This window comes from Populus nigra, chromosome 19 (assembly GCF_951802175.1).
Source record: "Populus nigra chromosome 19, ddPopNigr1.1, whole genome shotgun sequence".
Classification (NCBI taxonomy): Eukaryota; Viridiplantae; Streptophyta; class Magnoliopsida; order Malpighiales; family Salicaceae; genus Populus; species Populus nigra.
The window spans coordinates 4,977,693-4,997,477 of record NC_084870.1 but is presented as its reverse complement, the minus strand read 5'-3'; the positions used below and the strand labels follow the sequence as shown (position 1 = coordinate 4,997,477).

The following is a 19,785-nucleotide window of genomic DNA, read 5'->3' as shown; positions in this document are numbered from 1 at the left end:
AGTACACGTATATGATTTCATTACAAGCTTAAAATCGGGCAGTGTTCCTTATAAGATACGATGTACCCTTTTGTTAATAATAAGATCATCAGCACCACTGAGTGGGCCGCACATGCACCGTTGATTTAATATGTAAAAGATTCGTCTCTGTCCTGGGAGAGTTCGATGGTCCACCTTCAACCAGGTGAAAGCCGTTGCTCATGAATCATGATTGATATCTGTCCATTATTGCTTTTTAGTTCATTGAGAGAGATTCATTGATTTTAATTGCTAATTAATACCAAGCACTCACATTAATTGCTAGTTTATTGCATGCAACATTAAAATAAAAAATAAAATAAAAACACTAAAACGACTCGGGATTGGCATGTGAGGAGAAATATTATGTATCCAGACAGTGTATTGATTATTTTGTCCTTCACTATACTTGATAATTATCTTGGCAGCGGGATAAAGTCTTTTTCTATTTATATATATATATAGCAAATTAATAGTGGTACCCTTAAGAGCTTAAAAATATTTACCTTGGAAAGACGAGTTTTGTTTTCTTGATATATTTAACCTTAGACTTCAAAAAATCTAAGGCTAGCTTCAGATGGTGTTTTCGTCTTTGCAATATGATTTTTTTTTTTGTTATATTCATGTGCCTTTAGGGTTTGTTTAGTAATTTTTATTATTAAAATATTTAGTAATAGCACGCATTAGGGCGTCATCGTCTCTCGTGCCATTCTAGAGGTGCGTGTGGAGTATTCTAGTGGCCAAAAACTATCGATTGCCATCTCATCCGATTTGTAAGGTGGCAGCACAGCTGTTGGAGTGGTGTATTTGGTCAAGTCGATGGCAATTCGATAGCAATGGATTTTTTTTCTCCTCCTCTTTTTTTCTCTTTCTTAGGCCTTGTTATTCGTATCAAGCCTTTAAAAATTCAGTTATGTCCTCCAGTTTATATTTCTTTTGAATTTGGTTTTTATTTTTTTTATTTCTATTTGTTTTGATTTTAATGCTTCTTGAAGTGTTTTTTTTTTCAATTTCATCCATCGGCATTTAGTTTCATTTAATTTTTGTATCCAATATGGTCCTCATTTTTTTGATTGATGTTTTTTAATCTTTTGTATTTATTTATTTTTTCTTATTTTGTCCTTTAGAATCTTATTTCATTTTATTTTATTTCCAATTTTGGTTCTTATTTTTTTATTGCTCTTTTTTTATCATTTTCTTCATTTATTTTGTTTTTCAATTTAATCCCTAAATATTTTCTTTCAATTATTTTTTTGCAAGATTTAGTGCTCTAATTTTTATTTTTTCATGATTAAGAATTTTGCTTTGCAATTTTTTTCATGTTTACCTTTTACAATGTAATCTCATTCTCATGATCCAGTCGATCAATTTCGATGATTAACCTGGTTTAAGTTTAGTTTTTCTTAAATCATTTTTAAAAATCTGTTTTTATTTTATTTTCATCATTTGACATTGACTTATTGGGCCTTGAGCTTCGTGAATTGTTATGCTTTACTTTTTATGGGGTTATTCATATCTTATATCTCGAGTCACAAGTTAGTCGAGTTAACCTGGGTTGGCTTGTTTTTTTAAATTGATTTTTTTATTTTATCATTTTCCATTAAATTATTGATCTTGAGCATTGTGATTTTTTTTCACTTTACTTTATGTAGGGTTATCTAGGTGTGGGGTGGTCAAGTTAACACGTATTGACTCGGTTTTTTTATCATTTTTTATTTGACTTCAGTCTTTTTTTAGGTCTTTTTCTTAAAAAAATCATTTTTTAAATCTTGATCTCATATCACTTTGACGGGTTCGTAAAATTAACCCGACTTGACTCGGGTTTTTTTCTTTAATGTATTTTAAAAGAAATTTTTTTTTTTACTTTCATTCTTTGACATTTAAATATCCAACCTTGTACTTCTACTTTGTTTTTTTCTTTTTTTTACTTTATATAGAGATATTTTAATTTTATATTCCAGATTACCTATTTATCAAATTGACTTTATTATTATTTAAATATTTTTATTTATTTTATAAAAAAATTGATGCAGTGGTAGTGGTCACCGCTACAGTGTTATTGAAAAGTGAACAAACATTGTTATTATTATTTTTATCATAGAGTAAGTAGAAGGAGAGAAGAGAGTAGAAAGTAGGCTCAAATTACCAGGATGTTCTAGGTGGTGGAGGGAGAGGATTGGACAGATCTGCATAATCATTTTCGCCACTCTTGTCTTGAAGGAGCGTGTGTTTTTATATTTTAAAAATATTTTTAATTTTTTTTAATTTTTTTTATTTCAAATTAATATTTTTTTATTTTTTTAGATCATTTTAATGCGCTAATATCAAAAATAATTTTTAAAAAATAAAAAAATATATTATTTTAATATTTTTTTTATGAAAAAAACTTTATAAAACAACTGCAATCACATTTTCGTACAGTTGCGCACCAAATACCGGTTCGTATTTTAGCAATTTCTGCTCTAAACAAATCAGAAGACCTTGCTGGGATAAGAGAGAGGATCGGCTTTTACCAGGATTAATTCATTTAGTCCACAAGGGTCCAGAGATCCAGATTTGATCTTGTAAAATGTAAATAAATGCTGTCATGGACAGAAAAAGCCATGCGAAACGGGATTTGCCTCCACCCAACATTACCAATATCTTTGTCTTCGAGTTTTATTTGTGGACGGCGACCTTCTCCATGTAAAACCAGATTAATTAGATGGGAACAAAAAATAATAATTAAATAGATTGTCATCTTTCAAGCAATTTTTTTTGTTTTAAGCTTGGAAGAAGGCAACAATTAGTTGATTAAACTATACAAAAATACACGTCAATGCTCCCCACTATCGGTCATGCATTGAATGTAATCCATGTATCCAAGGTTAAGGCTTGATACCTAGGACCATTAGTATTAATTCTGGATTTTTATGCTTTGACTTAAATAACGATCGGAAGTGTTTACTTCAGCGTTCAAGCCGGCCAGCGTTGTGAATTAATTAATATACTAAACGGTCGTATAGCGGATTGTGTGTTTATCTAGCATTTACGAGTAATTAAGTAGCTCCGACGACTGAATATACATTGACCAGAAGTAACTAAATTAGCAGTATATTTTTTCCAGTAATTTTGTTTACAGAGAAAAGAAGACACTAATATCAGTTGGGTTATAACTCATTGTATGAGCTAGCAGTAATTGCTCTTTAGTAACTGCAGGCAGAATAGACTGCTTACGGGTATATAGTTTGTCAAATAGCCCTGATGATGAATATAACTGGGGTCTTATGATCCAGCATTTCCTGAGTTTTGTGGGCAGCAAGCTGTCAAGTTGGTTACAGATATCAGAACTTCTCTAATGACCAGCAACCTTGGCTAAATTAATGAACTGGGGTTTTATGAAACTACCAGCTCCAATCTTTTGGTAAAAATAAGACATTTTTTTATGGATGTGACACGCAAAAGAAACCAAGTAGCAGAAAATGCCAAAAAAGACAAGATCACATCAAACAGCCAAAGCTTTGGCTAAATGACAGTGTCAGTGCACCATCTATCGAGTTAAAACTTAAAGAGTAATAGCGAAGAATCAGATAAAGCTACCAGTTGCTACCAAACTCCCATACTTGCGACAGTTTAGGTTTGAGTGAGGATTACTATACACAAGAAAATCATGTGTGACAACATGAAATCACTACGTAATCAGCACAGATGCTTCACTGACAGTAGGGTGTGGTGTGCTGCAAAAACCTAAATGGTAACTAGAATCTGCTGACATGGACTGCTTTAACTAAGAAAAACCCTTGTCTGCCAACTTTGCGAGCTCTCATAAACAAGCTACCGCATTCCTATGCAGGAATCCAAGCAGAGGATGCATAGACAATCCGTCCCTTCCATCCTTGCAGCATCCAGTTGCCATCTTCATCGACCACAAAATCTTCATGGTACCCAGCCTTCACCTTACACTTCAATTTCTTGATGACAAGAGGGTCCAAGGGAAGCTGCTTCAGCCCAGCTCTCATGTTCCGAACCTGCCATTGCTTGTATGTCTCAGGTCTCTCAACCCTCTCTGAACCCTCACACGCTATGACATTCATAACCTCCCGACCACAGAACTCTTTTTCAAACTTCAACCTCATCTTATCTTCACGGGGCATATTAGTATCTAACATATCAAACAAAGCAGAGAAATGGAACAGTGCCTCCCTGAACCTTGTGACAAAAAATGGAGCATTATACGATCCATTGACAATAGCATGGACAAATATATCTGGTTTTGTCTTCCTGATTAAGTTTAGAACAGCATTCCGGGGACTGTTAACTACAACTGTCTCATCAAGCAGATTTTTAAATCTAAAGACACAGTTTACAGCAAGAACTTCATTGTGATCGATCTTCAGGTCATCAATTTGGATGGTATCCCATTTCTGAGCTATGGCATTGTACTCGAATGGAACATTATAGCGCTCACAATACTTTGCCAAGCGGCGACCTGTCTCTTGAACTCTCTCTGCTGGCCGGAAACCACTTTGGGGAAGCTCTATTCCTGTAATGCGCAGTTTGGGAGGACCACCAGGTCTACATGAGAGGCGATAGATGAGGGAAGGCCACTGGAAACCATACAATATACCAAAATCTATTATATGAAGTGTAGATGCCTTCTCAGCCACATTCAGAATACTACGGTTTGCAAAGATAAAAGCAATCTTCTTAAACGGGCAAGCTGAAATGTAAGCTTGATAAGCTTTCAACATATCCACAGCTGATGTTTTTTCAGCAGACAAAGCCGTGTATATCTGGGTACCAGTTCCAGCTAAACGTGCTTCAAGGGCATTAGCAAAACAATGAGCCAACCTCTGAGATCCATCACCGAGAGGTGAAGAGTGCTGCCTGATCTGCTTCAGCAGTTCATTAGCAGTTCTGCAATCATTCACAGAGACTGCTTGCGCACAAAGAATTAGAAAAGTCCTCAAATCAACAACTTCCTTGTTATTTCCTTGTCTCTTAGCCCTAGTCTTGCTACCATTAGCTCCCCTTGTTTGCCCATTCTGCTGCAAAGTCTTGCCAGACTGACGTTGTTCAGCCTCATGAAGTATACACTGAGGAGGCTGGCATCCATCCCCAACTCCTAATAGCATATCAAACATCTCTGACAGTTCACTCTCATCTACATAAACTGCACTCTGCTTGTTACTTCTTTCTTCCTCAAAATCTCCATCCTCCCGCTCATGATTCTTCTTTCCTGTCAACCATTCAGGCAAATACTCCTTGTCTTCCTTCTCAGCCTTCACTACCACATTTGGGGCATTTCTGTTCATCCCTGGTGCCAATGAACTGTTCTCTAAATCAATAACCAGTGGATTACCCTTAGGAAGGAACTTACTAGCTTCCTCTACACCTCTCTTGAACTGTAATGCCAAATCACTGTCACTGAAAATATTTTGTACCACAATGTTACCCACAGAGGGCTTTATGGCACTATCACTGTTACTTGCTAACCCATTGTGTAATTTGAATGATGATTGTGAACTGGGATTTGCAGCGGACTGGAAAACAAAATTAGTAGAAAGAGGCATTTGCATAAACGATGGTTTGGATTCCCCAGACTCACCATTCCATTGAGGATCAACCAAACTAGCAGTATTAGAAGTAGAACTGCTATTGCTACTCCAAAAACTATCATCTGGGCTATCAACCAAAAATTGATCACCATAAGAAGGAGATTCATGGGGTGAGGAGGGCAGGTTCTTCTCACCAAGAATATCATAAAGTGATCTCTCAGCAGCTTGAAGAGCCAACGGGTCATGAAACATACAGGGCTTCTCTTCCATGTTCTCTTCCATAAGCATCTGGCTTATGTATTTGAGGAGATTCTCCGAGTCGTTATCATCAGAAGGAGAATCTCCATCCATGCTCGTGATCGATGACAAAGCAGAGTTACCCGGATCGGGGTCAGGCAAAACAAGTGGATTTTCTACATGGTCGAGGTCTAAATCTTCAATTTTGAATCCATTAGTAACATTTTGATACTGATTCGAAACCGGAAACACGATCTCATCCTCAAATTTGTTAGAGCCAGGGAATTCAGTGTAGCGAGAATCCGAACCCATCTATTATCAAACCCCAAATCAACTCAATCAATATCCAAAATTTAACTGACAGAAACTGAGCTTTTGAGCTCTTTAAACGTATAAAGTTACAATCTTTTTCATTACTTGAAACTAAAACTCAGAAAAACATCAAAACCCATAAGAAAAAACTAATAAATTACAAACAGGATCCAAAGTTTCAGCTAATAAGATTAAATAAACATGACAAACTGAACTCTGAGACAGTCAATGAAAGAGTAAAAGTGAGTGATTGACGCACCTGAGAAACCGAGTAAACCCTATTAAGGAAGGGTAAGATTAAGAGAGGCGCTGACTGACTAGCAAATGAGTGGCGCGTTTTCCCTCGTAAAAGGAGTAAGACAACCCATTTTGCTTCTATATATCTTCTTTTACCTGTTTAGGTCCTCAAAATATCGATACCAAAAAGAAAATCTCACCGGCCACTACCGCAAGACTTTGGACTTTCCCAATCACATCTCCGATGTTGTAGTAAATTATCTGTTTAGTGCACAGTTTGACTGGATCCCGTCGTAATATATTTTTTTTACTGGAATCCCGGTTCGACTCAAGTCCTGTGTCACCCGGGTCATAATTTAACCCATTAGTTCGGATCGGGTTTTAAAATAATGGTTTGTGGGTGCCAGAACAGCAGTAATATCTCTTACACGGGGCGTAATAGTAGCACTGGCTGCTCGAATGAATCTACAGGTAACCAGTCGAAGGAACTTTCTTGCTGTGGAGGATAAAGCGACAGGGGCAGTCGTGGAGTGATGTGTCGTTACTTGTAATTGCCGTGTTGACTTCGGTAATTCGATGACACGTGAGAAGGCTGTCTCTTCTTTTGTCCCGTGGTGTCATATTTTTGTATTTAATTTAATTTAATTTAATTTATCCTTCATGGGATATCTTTCAAGGCAATACTTGTATGGCAAGTATAACTTTGTCCTCGAGATTAGGTTTTAATTTTTTTTAATATAATTACTTTCGTTGACTTTAGTTTTACTAATTACTAAATTAGCGTCGTTCAAACCCATTCTATGTGTTTTCTCGTGTATTGATTTGACTCTTAAGTGGGACCGCATACCATGTTGTCATCAAAAGCAGATCTTTATAATTTTTCTACCAAATCTCCTAATTGTGTCAAAGAAAATAGAAATGATAGATTGATTGCATTAAAAAAATCTAGTTAAACTGAATTTCTTCAATATCATAATTAAAGAAAACTAAAAAGCATCATTAAAGTAATATAGATATAGGCATGGACACTTCTCATTGTTCATCTATAAATATATATTTATTATTAATAAAAATTTATTTTATTTTTACTATTCATATAATATTATATTAATAAATCTAGAATAAATATAAAGTTCATGAAACAAAAATATTTTACAAAGAAAATTATAAAATTGTTAGAAATATATGACTCCTATTGCATCAAAGTATTGTTCTTAAAATGTTCATGATCGATACTCTCTTAGATACTAGACATTCATTAGAGCTGTAAAGACTGATAAATATTGTGTTCTTTTTCTTTAAGAAATGAAACAGTTGTTCTTATAAGTTGGGGTATAAAGGATACCTAGAACTAATATGTATTTTCTTGTCATAAAACATGTACACTAAACTGACCCGCATGAAAATTACATATAAAGAGATCACTTATGTCTATGGAAAGAGTCACGTGATGGTTATGTAAGTGATCCTTAGATTTGAGATCACCAAATCATCTTATATAGAGAATATTATACTTTGATCATGTTACATGTTATCTTAATTAAGGTAACAAAATGGAAGATATTAGTTATAACATGAATTATATAAAAATACTTGAGTGATCAAGAAAATATTTATCACCCTATATGAATCAGGAAAAATATTTCATCTATTATTAAATTGATTAAAAAATCATTGGTCAGATGAAATGAAATTTGAAAAGAGTTTTAAATCTTATTCAAACGATTAATGACTATTATGTACATAACAAACATGATTTAACATAGCAGACATATTATATCCTTTAATGTTAAATCAAAATATTATTGACGAAAGGATATTAATTACATCGAGAAACCAAACACTGAAAAAGTTAAGTTTTTTTTATTTAATAAGTTGTGAATTGAGATATATAGTTTGTTTTTTTAAAAAAGATTTTTTCTTCAAGTTATCCTAATCACTTTTCTTTTTAAATTTTTTAAAATTTGATTTATTTATTGTTTTTTTTCTAATTAAATTAAACTCATCTTATTTGATTAGTTGAGTCTATAACCTGAGTCAAGTGTTTTTTTTTTTAAAAAAAATTGCTCCAAATAGAGCTTTTGTATCTTACTCTTGACTTGATTAATTGCACGAAACTTAGGGATGTTTGGTGTTGTAATTGAACTGTTGTTTCGTTATTTTTTAAAAAAAATTGCTTTAAATTAAATTATGTTTTTGAATTATTTTGATGTGTTAATATTAAAAAAAAATTATAAAAAAATATATTATTTTAATATATTATCAAATAAAAAACACTTTAAAATACTATTTATATTTATAGAGAGGCAATAAACTACTAACAATTGTTTGAATGGTTTCGAACCAGTTCTTGGAAACTGCGACGTCAGTAGTAGCAGTATCAATACCCATGGCAGGCTTGGAGATTGTAGCTGTTAGGGTGGCATGAGTTAAAAGAGGGTTTGAGAGAGAACCACCGCGGTTGGGATCATGTTCACCAGTCTCATCATCACTGCCAAAAGTTCTCCATTCGGCCTTTTCATCGACGCAGTAAGGTTCAAGAACCAAACTGTGTCCCCATTTGTGTGATTAACAACATTTGCAGTGTATGGCTTGCAATCTTGGACACTAACCCTTGTACTAGTCATTGATATTCTAGGGTTTTTGCTTGTTTGTTTTTCATTTTGGCGAAAAGTAACAAAACACGGCGGGGGGATTTGTATCTCTGCCTTGGTCATCTAGGAAAAGAAGAAACCGTATGTTAAGTATGCTCAAGCTGTTTGTAACTAATAGATAGATATATTATAAGAAATAGATAAGACACTAGATTCATGCGTTGGCTAGAAAAATCATTTTCCGCCCTCTGATTTCACACTTGCCTGACCAAGTATTTTATGCTGGCTATCCCCCCGATGTGATTGATCTTCAACATGGATTTCACTGAGCAGCAGCAGGAACGGGCAAGGCAATGCATGAAGGTCAGCATACAAAATGATGTATAGTTTTCCTATAGGATGGCTTCACATGTAATGTAAAGATCAAAATCGTTCCTTTCGTTTTCGACCAGTGTAGCTGGGCGATGTTTTCAGGATACACTTGAAACACTGCTCTTGCTCCTCTTGCCAAACATCTATATAATGATCCAAAGAAAGCCCTGCGATAAAAACATCATTCGATTTAACAATGGGGAAAAAATAGGCATCAGTGATTCAAAGATACTATATCAAATGGGTAGTTTTGATCATTAGCTACTGTTGATTGAAATCTAATCGAATGCAACAAAATTTGTTCAAATTTGTGAGTTTAGTCGTATTGAATTTCTTGTAAACTCAAATTTAGATTGTTGTTCAAGTTTTTCCCAAGTTTTTCCCTAAAACTTTTAACTTAACAAGAAATTGAGTGAAATTCGAGTAATATTCAGTTATGATGAACAAGTAAAAAATCAAAATACAGTACGGTTTTTTAAAATAAATGACATAACCACTCCAAATAATTCAGTATGTTTGGAGTTTATGAGTCAGCATCAAGAGGCGCACCAAAGTTCTCCTTTCCAAACATGATCAGATAAAGCTTGAGCGTGGATCCCTTTGCAGGCTCCTATATATAAACTCAATACTGAGGCTGCAATGTTTGATGGAAGCTCAGTTGGTTTGGGTGGTGTTGTCTGTGCATGGAATGAACATTAGGGATGCATCAAAACAATAAGCGGTCAAGCATCAGTGGAATTTTTTGAAGCTCGATCAATTTTATTTTGATTTCTGCTGGTCAGGGATATAGGTTTGCTTGAATTAGTTATTAAAAGTGACATTCAGACTGTCACCATGGCAGTAAACAGCAGAAGCAGACCCCAGGCAACTTATATTGGACTCACCATTGCAGATATCAGAGACATTGGCTCAAACTTCCAGGACTCAAGTTTCAGCTTCATTCCTCAACAATCTAGAAATTTAGCTCCTTATCTAGCTCACAACACATCAGGGAACCGAGAGATTGTCCTTATCGAGAACAAGTTTCCGGCCTTATTTTTGAGTTGTCTGTAATAGATGTATTAAACTAGGGGTGAGAAAAAAACCGAAAAAACCGAACCGTGAAAAAAAACCGATTAAAATTTTGAAAAAACCGGCCGGTTCGGTTCGGTTTTATAAGCCTAAAATCAAAAAAACCAAACCCAAACAAAAAAAAAACCAAAAAACCGAGCCAAACTGGCAAAAAACCGAGCAAACTGAAAAACCGAGCCAAACCGGAAAAAACTGAGCCAAACCGGTTTGAACCGGTTTTGTCCTAAAAAACCGAACCGAAATCTGTCGATTTGAACCAGTTTTGGTTTTTTTAAAAAGAAAAAATTTTAGTTTGGTTATTTTTTTTTATAAAAACCAAACCGAACCGAAAATAACCATCCATGTATTAAACTTTAATTCTTTTCATTAATGAACTCCAGTTTGTCTCTAAAACTATACAGAAGAAACCAAGCCCAAAGTTGACCCCAAACAAGATTTGAGTGATGACAGACTACATAAACCAAAAACAGAAAAGAGAAGAGAAGGAACTTGCTTCAATCTTAGTTTTGGCTCATGCAAGGACTTATCTGCTTTGCATAGCCACGAGGAGCCAAATTGAAAGTCAAAAGAACAAGGTGAGCAAAAAGCACTCCATAGACAAACAACCCAGTACAAAGGATATGCAAAAAGATATGGAAATATAAGAGGCTAGGAGAAGCATCACTAGACCAGGTTACCAGCTCCAGAGTGCAATTCTGTAAAGATTGACAGTTCTATTGGAATAGATGTTCAGGTTTATGTATTATGGAAATAAAAATTAAAGAAACAAATCAAATTCAGTTAGTGACTTTGACGGGGAAACCATAGACCCGTAATCTTAATATCATGACTTTTCTAAAACATCCTCCCCAAAATCTCATTTTTTCCCCCCATCAACCACTTCAAGATTTATTGCTAATTGTCTGTCTGATTAAAAATTCCTGCCATCTAGAATGGTCCACCTTGCAACACTAGTTTACTTTCTCTATAAAGATCTCAGTAAGAAAGAAAGGGGTAAAGCATAAGCATGCTTTGGCTCCTAGTCCTTGGTTGAAGTGATAAACAGGTAGGGTAAGGAGAGAGACTAGTCATGACCTTCCAACTAAAAACTAAATTTAGCAATCTATCAAACGTTTTGCCTTGAAAAACTGTAACTTTCTCCACAATTTCCACTTTTTCAAGGGAAGGTTATGACTAATTCATGAATGTCGACCTTTTCTTTCTCTCAACAAGTGATGTGTTAATTAAAAAACACAAGGAAGATGCAAGTTAAACAGGATGAGCAAAAGACAAGCCTGTGCCTCACTGAAATAACTTCGTATAGGTGGAATATGTCAGAAGATGACTACGGGAAGCAGAGTAAGAATTGGAAGAGGTTCGCCAAGAATACTGAATTGCACATGAATTTTATGGACAAGTTCTAAAATCAAACACTTGCATACATGTCAAAAGCATACAAGAGAGTAAAACCTGAACAGCTGAAATACTGATGGCACCCTCAATAACTCCAGGTGTCGAAGTGGTATGCCCTGCAACAAAAGATAATCATTCCATTGATAAATATAAATTGAATCCCGTGGAAAATAAGCTTGCAAGTTTGATTGCATATTATTCCTTCGTAGTAACAATAAATTAAGGACTTACACTGAAATAGTGTCCACAAGTAAGAATATTCACATATCATAACTGCACAAGTCATTGAGTTTTAAACATTAAGTCATGTTTGTTGGTGGAAAATAATTTTTTTTTGAAAAGTAAATTTCAAAAAAGTAAATTATTTTTCGATATTCAGTAGTGTAATGAAAAATAAGTTGAAAAACACTTTCTAGTGTTTGGTTATGTCATGGAAAATGAGCGAAAATAACTTATTAATGTTTTATTTTTCTCAAGTTTAGTAAAATAATGAGGAACAAATCTTACAAATTAAAAGGTTGAATGAAAATGAAATTGAAAAAAAAATATAATTTCATAAATTATATCAAATAAAATAAATAATAATCAAAATAATAGAAATCAAATCTAAAAAATAAAAAAAATTGAAAGATGAAGAAATTAAAATAATAATAATTAATATTTCATAAATTATTTCAAATAAAATAAGTAACAATCAAAAGAATGAGGACTAAATTTGATAGATAAAAAATTTCAATTAAAAAATAATAACGGAAAAGCAAATAACAATTATAAAAATGAGAATCAAAGTTAATATACAAATTAAATCTAAGGGATAAAATTAAAAAATAAATATTCAAAACAAAATATATATATATATATATATATATATATTGCAATCAAAAGTTTAAGGACCAAATTTGATATAATCAGCAAATAATATAATATTTCTAAATTTTTCACAATTTCTATAAAGTGTTTTCCGTCCAAAATAAAAGAAAAATACTTTCCTGAAAATCAAGCCAAATTTTCTTTTAACTAGAAAGTATTTTTCATTGACTAGAAAATATTTTTTGTTAATCAACTTTTTTAATAACAAATAAATTCAAAAAAATAATTTTAAAAAAACTACTTTTTAAAAAGCAAACACAGCCTCCAAGTTAAAAATTATATGACACGGAATATTGGGTCAAAAGTGAATCCACAGGAAACAATAAAAGAGAAGAGTGCATAACCGCAAAGTTATATTGTGCTTCGCTAATTTATGTTTAGCTCATCAACCTTACACCTGACTCCTTTCAGCAAGTAAAAGATCACCCTTTACCTCCCGCTCCAATGCAATATCTAATTTAACAAAAAAGAGAAAGAAAATAATGTCAAAAATCCTATAAGCAAAAGAACCTAACATGAACCTCTGATGAAAAATTACAAAATTGAAAAATTGAACAAACTCAAGCATACATACAAAGCATTGACCGTGAAATGTCTAAGCCGATGCATCGATTACCATTTTCGCCTCCCCACAAAGTCCTGCTCCACAGCCTGAAAAAGTCCAAAATATGAGGAGGAGGAGGAGGAGGAGGAGGAGGAGCACCTGAATATCGATAATATGAGAAGAGGAAGTGTATTTATGAGCCTCAGAATCATCATAAAAAAATTCAGATGGAGCTAGTAGCCGGGCTGATTCGACATGATAATGACTCAGCGAAGTTAATTATTAAGAGCTACGAAGGATGAAAATTGGTCAAGAACTGGGGAGAGGGACACCCTAAGAAGTGCTCTCTTTTTTATTTATTTTTAGCGCGAAAGAAAAACCCTAAACAGCTGAGCTGAGCTTGCATCCCTGCCAGTTTAGTTAGGGAGATAGGGATAAGCAAGGTCATGATTGGACAAACAATCTCGGTCCATTCCGATGATGTCCAAATCTAAACCCAGGACGAAGACCAAACAATATCGACTTGCACGTTGAATGTTTTTTTATATATATAATTTGATTTTTATTTCAGTTTAAACGGTCTGAGAGCTACCTATTTTGGCCAAATAATTCTCACGAAGTATATCCCTTCTCGCCAAACATGGATGAAGCGCCATTGATAAGGGGAGTAAAAATAATGCCTCTAATCAGAAAGAAGTAAGGTTTTGAGACTGAAAGAAGTGAGGTTTTGAGACTTCCACCAAATGACCTAATCAGTAGGGCTGAGCAATTCCGATTCGATCTGGTTTGGGATTAAAATAAACAACTAAACTGAATTTTTTAAAAAAGTTTTTGAACCGAACCGAAAACCGTTCAAACCAATTAATTTCGGTTCGGTTTGGTTTTTTTCCCTTCCAAACCAATTCAAACTGAAATTATTCCAGTTGCAAACAAATAGGAAGCAATTCCCAACTGCAACGCCTCCAACTTGTTCACAGTCCCAAAAAAATCCCCACGTCGAAGAAGACAACTAAAAATCTTCCTTATTTGGGCATTTTGATACTCTGTGCCCCGACCGCCCATAATTAAAACAAGAGCCTCCAAATCCAAAGCTTCTACTTTGCACAATAAAGATATCATGTATGTTGGCTGAAACTTGTATGAACAAATATGTTCAAACCCTCAATCACACAAGCCAGTAAAAGATAAGAAACACAACTAGGGAAAAATAAGGGGGAATGAAAGGGAAAAAAATCCACCACTTGGCACTTGCCCACATCATGCATGCACCCCCTAAAACCTGTAACTTTAGGTTTACAGAGAGTAAAGGGAGGGGAGAAAAATCAATAGGAGAGATGCAGAGAGTAAAGGGAGGGGAGAGATATGCAGAGAGCAAAGGCAGGGGGGCGACTGAATGTTACTTTAGGTTTAGGGTTAGAAAACATCCTATTTATACTTGTTTTTTTTTAGTGTTGGCCTGGTTGAACTAGTTCGATTCAATTGGTTTCAGACTTTGGAAACCAAACCAGAAATTTTTTGTGATTTTTTAATCGGTTAATTCAGTTTTTTTCGGTTCGGTTTTTTTAGTTATATTTTTCCCGGTTTTCTCGGTTTATCGGTTTTTTTGCTTACCCCTACTCATCAAAATCTGCTTCTAACTGGATTTGATAAAAAAAAATCCCACAACAAGAATACCCAGTGTTATTAAACCCGAACCGGCCCGACAGGTCGACCCGAGACCCGGTAGACCCGGGGCCTGGATCGGTCCGGGCAACATAAAAGACCGGTGCAAGGAAAAAACCAGCCAGACCCAGTCTGACCCGGGTGACCCGGACTATATATACTAACTCACCATCTCATGAAAATTGGGAAAGCAAAAGGAAAGCTAAATTTTTACCCTAATTTCTTTCTTTGCAGTTCGAACAATCAAATTATATTCTTCTGTTGGTATCTTCTACTGGTCGCTCTGTTGGATTTATCTGTTTTTTCTTGTTTGAATATTCTAGCCCCTCCCCTTACTGGATCTTGTCATGTTCTTGTAGAAAGCTGCAGTTTGCACTAGTGGTTCGAAACGAAAGAGAAGCTAGATTCCACTGTTATAAGCCAAGTACTTCATCTTTTTTGCAATATTACAGCTGCTAAATTGAGTGAACTATTATTCCTTTCAAGTTTGAGTGGACAATGTTCAATTTTTAAGAGTTATTTCAAATTTGTTAATGGTAATCTTTTTTTTTTCTATTAATGATTTCCATTCCAATTCCCAGAAACTAACTAAATAATTGTTGAGAAAGATCATTAAACTAATATTATTACTGCCTATAATCTTTATCATTTAATTTCATAAATTAATTGTTCAGGTAATTCTTACTGTACTAAACTATACCATTAATAGTTAAAACCTGCAATTGCTTAAGAAAACAGGTAAATGTTCTTTGCATGCTGGGATTGATCACTTGGACAGCCACTTGCTACTTTATTTACAAGCCATTTCTGGTCAGGCAATTCTTATAACTTTCCCTAGCAAGTCTGCTTAGGGGCCATTTCAACTAGAATTGAGAAAACTGACTCAAGAACAAAGAGAATCTATTATGCACTGAAAGTGTTTATGAAATAATAAGAAACGTTAAGTGAGATGAACAGTTTCAGAGCACAAATTTTATTTTATTTTTCTCTTTTAGAGAGAAGACATGTTGATGTATCGAGAGGACGTTTGTGCAAGTATATCAAAAGAAAAACGAGTCTAGCAAGTGGAAATATTTAGCAAAGGGAAATAGAGGGATAAAACAAATACTAACACTTAATAGAAAACCATGCATCATTTACAAACACAGGGAACCACAAATTTGCTAAATATTTCTCATTCATGTTGATTTGGTTTTTGTCTTTTATGATATGATTATTGATTAGCCAATTAATCACAATAATATGGTCTGAATATAACACTTCTTGATCTAACACCATGTTGAATAATTGCTTCTAGTTCATGTTCTAAATTATTGTTCATCAATAATGTTTGGTGTGTCTAGCTATTTATCATGTGATAGATTAATTGTTTTGGAACTGTTATCCTTAAAACCGGATTATTAGTTGAACATGATCAATGCATCTTTTCTTCTTAAATATGTTGTTACATTACTAATTCAAGTTTTTTCATATGCATTACATACTGCAAGTACCACTTCCAACACATGCAACCTTTTTATTCATCATATTAGTTTGATTTGATTTACTATAGGTTTGTAAAATGGCTTCTCAACATGGTAGCACTTCAAATAGCACTCCTTCAACTACTCCATCATCTGAACCTTCAATTTCCATATCAACACCAAGTGGTATAAGAGGAAAAACAAATTTGGCATGGGGTCATTGCAGAGAAGCTCCTGAACTTAGTATGGGATGTAAGAAAACCAAATTAGTATGCTTATATTATGCCAAAGTTTTTGCGGGTGGAGGCATTAATCGATTCAAGCAACATTTAGCTGGAACTAAAGGAGAAGTGGAACAATGTCGCAAATGTCCTCTGGATGTTTGTCATCAAATGCTTCTTAATCTTCAGGGAAATGTTGAAAAGAAAAGGAGAGCTAGAGAAATAGAAGCATATTTCAATCCATATAACACTAAACAAATAGAGCATGAGGAGAGGATGATTAGACAATTAGAAGATGATTGTAAAGGCGATAATGATGATAATGACGACGATGATGTTGAAGCTGATGGTAAAAAGCTAATGTTACCACCGAAGGTTGCCAATAAAGGAAAGAGTAAAATCACTGGTGTTGTTAAACAATTGTCTGCAAGTTGTGGAAAACAGAAAGAAAATATAACATTAGGGGCATATTTTATTCCAAGAACAACTCATGATGCTCAAAAGTCTCTCCAAGGTTGTTGGAAAAACAAAGAAGCTATCGAACGATGTGATCTTGCTATAGCAAAATGGTGATTGATGCATGTGTGCCATTTAATGCTGCAAACTTTGTTTACTATCAGCATGCTATAGATGGTATAATAGCCATGGGTCCTGGTTATAAAGGACCAAATTTCCATGCTCTTCGTGGTTATTACTTAGTAAAGACGGTTGATGAAGTGAAGATTTTTGTTGAGAGTTATCAAGAAACTTGGAAGAAGACCGGTTGCACATTAATGGTTGATGGATGGACAGATCAAAAGAGGAGAACTTTAATTAATTTCTTAGTATATTGCCCTAAATGAACTATTTTTTAAAAAACAGTAGATGCATCGGAGGGCTCAAAGACTACTGTGTTATTGCATAAATTGTTTAGAGAGGTTGTTTTATTTGTTGGGCCTGAAAATATTATGCATATGGTGACTGATAATACTTCTAATTATGTTACTACTTGCAAGTTGTTGGTGGAAGAATTTCCTTCAATATTTTGGTCTCCATATGCTGCTCATTGCATCAACCTTATACTCCAAGATATTGGTAAGCTACAGTCAGTTTGTTCTGTTGTTGATCATGCTTCTAGTATTACAAAGTATATTTATAATCATTGTTTTCCACTATATTTGATAAGGAAGTTCACTGGAGGGAAAGAAATACTTTGACCTGCTCATACTCGCTTTGCTACTAATTTCATAACTTTGCAAAGCATTTTAGTACACAGATAATTTGAGAGCTATGGTGACATCTAGAGAATGGGTCTCCTCTGCATATGTTAAAGATAGCAAAGGAAAAAGGTTTGTTGATAATGTATTGAACTCTACGTTTTGGGAAGAATATGCATCAATTGTACGAATGACCGAACCATTGGTTCGAGTTCTACGAATTGTTGATAGCGATGATAGACCTGCTATGGGATATTTATATGAGGCTATCCATTCTGCAAAGAAAGAAATGTTGAGGAGATTTCAAAAGAAAAGAACTAAGGTGCAACCTTTCATAGACATCATTACTAATAGATGGGATGGACAATTGTATAGGAAGCTTTATGCAGCGGGATTTTGGTTGAATCCTCCATTTCAGTACGATGTCAATCTAATGGATAGATATATAAACATAATTTCTGAACTTCTAGATGTTGTTGAGAAGTATGCAAATGGAAATGCAATTCTGCTAAGCAAGCTTACAAGTGAAATGAAGTTGTTTAGGAATGCAGAACATGACTTTGGTAGAGTGTCTGCGAAAAATGATCGCACCCTTTTACCTCCAGGTATATTATTATTTTCATATTCAAAGTAATTTAAAAATATTATCTTGATATAATCTAACTTATTAATTTTGTATACAGATGAATGGTGGGTGCTGTATAGAACTTGTGCTCCAAATCTCCAAAAGTTAGCTATACGAGTTTTAAGTCAAACTTGTAGTTCTTCAGGATGCGAGAGGAATTGGAGTATTTTTTAGCACATCCACTCTAAGAAAAGAAATCGATTAGAGCATCACAGACTTAATGACCTAGTTTATGTCCACTATAATCTGAGATTAAAACAAAAGTATTTTCTTTTCTCTAATTCTTCAAAAGTTATGTATATTATTACATAGGATCATTGATACTTATATTGTGTACCTTAACTTTGATTTTGTAGAAATTATTGTAAATGACGGAATTATGATCCAATTAATTTTGAGGCATTTTCTAACACTGAAAATTGGATAGTAGAAGATGATCCATCATCTTTAACAACTGAAGAAGTAGAGATCTTTCGTCGTGATTTATCAACCATGACTATTCAAGATACTTTAAATGAAGGTAATGGAAGATTTGATCTTTCACTTTGTGTCATGACTATAATGTTTATTGATTAAGTATGTTTCAATTGTAGATTTGATAAATATAAACGAGATTGAAGATGACTGTGATGATGAAAGATACACAAGAGCATGATGATGTTTCAATAGGCATTAATGAGGTTGGCTCAATTCCATTGGTATTTGATTCAAATTTTGCTCCTATGGACACTGAAGAACTCAATGCCTATATTCAACCAAAGTAAAGATGTTGTGTAGAAAAAGTGTGATTATTCCATTGAGGTCTTGTACTTTACCATTCTTTTTTTAAAAAAATTATATTAGTGTTAAGTATTCAACATATTCTAAAATCTTTTGTTTTCTTTATGCAGCTGAAGATGTTGATTTATGGATTCTAATGCAAAATGAAGTTAAAATGTTGATTTATGGATTCTAATGCAAACTAGAGTTTGAATGTTGTCACCTTATATCTATTATGTTAAATTATATATCTCTAGAACAACTTATTATTTTATTATCCTTATCTTTAAATTATGTTAAATGTTTGTTTATTTGAAGATAAATGCACCTTCTAAATCTATTGATGCTAATTAATTATGCTAGTACATATGTTAATGTGATATTTTCTTGTTAATTATGCTAGCATATATATTAATGTGATATTTTATGTCAAAAGAACCATATTAATGTGTGTTTTTGTTCTTAACTCAGGTTAACCCGGGTCAATTCACAAAACTTGTAACCCGGTTATTTTACCAGGTCAACTACCGGATCGAGTCTGATAGCTACGAGAATACCCTCTCTAATATCCCCACACACAATTCTGCCAGCATTACAGCTGCTGTGCCTAGTTTGCGACATCCATTTGCCTTTATGGTCACAAATGACAAGCCCTCTCCAGCGTTGCCGGGGTTG

At 34.1% G+C, this 19,785-nt stretch overlaps 2 protein-coding genes and 1 pseudogene across 2 annotated transcripts; 1 reads left to right on the top strand and 2 right to left on the bottom strand.

Moving 5' to 3' along the window:
• Window positions 1-3,497: 3,497 nt before the first annotated feature.
• LOC133680301 (scarecrow-like protein 14) lies at window positions 3,498-6,780 on the bottom strand. Its single transcript, XM_062103159.1, has 2 exons — window positions 6,364-6,780; window positions 3,498-6,104 (listed from the first exon to the last, which is right to left on the bottom strand). Exon 2 carries the CDS (start codon window positions 6,102-6,104, stop codon window positions 3,843-3,845), a length of 2,262 nt encoding a protein of 753 aa, XP_061959143.1. The 5' UTR covers window positions 6,364-6,780; the 3' UTR covers window positions 3,498-3,842.
• A 1,847-nt stretch (window positions 6,781-8,627) lies between these two features.
• On the bottom strand, window positions 8,628-13,840 carry LOC133680113 (18S rRNA (guanine-N(7))-methyltransferase RID2-like; annotated as a pseudogene).
• Window positions 13,841-17,849: 4,009 nt separating this feature from the next.
• On the top strand, window positions 17,850-18,571 carry LOC133679631 (uncharacterized). Its single transcript, XM_062102285.1, has 2 exons — window positions 17,850-18,331; window positions 18,410-18,571. Exons 1-2 carry the CDS (start codon window positions 17,917-17,919, stop codon window positions 18,523-18,525), a joined length of 531 nt encoding a protein of 176 aa, XP_061958269.1. The 5' UTR covers window positions 17,850-17,916; the 3' UTR covers window positions 18,526-18,571.
• The last annotated feature ends 1,214 nt before the right edge of the window (window positions 18,572-19,785 follow it).

What these genes read in the sequence shown, in the direction of transcription:
- LOC133680301 (XM_062103159.1), bottom strand. Translation starts at nt 6,104, where the DNA reads ATGGGTTCGGATTCTCGCTACACTGAATTCCCTGGCTCTAACAAATTT.
- LOC133679631 (XM_062102285.1), top strand. Translation starts at nt 17,917, where the DNA reads ATGACCGAACCATTGGTTCGAGTTCTACGAATTGTTGATAGCGATGAT. An exon ending in TCGCACCCTTTTACCTCCAG is followed by an intron (nt 18,332 to 18,409) that starts GTATATTATTAT and finishes TTTTGTATACAG; the next exon opens with ATGAATGGTGGGTGCTGTAT.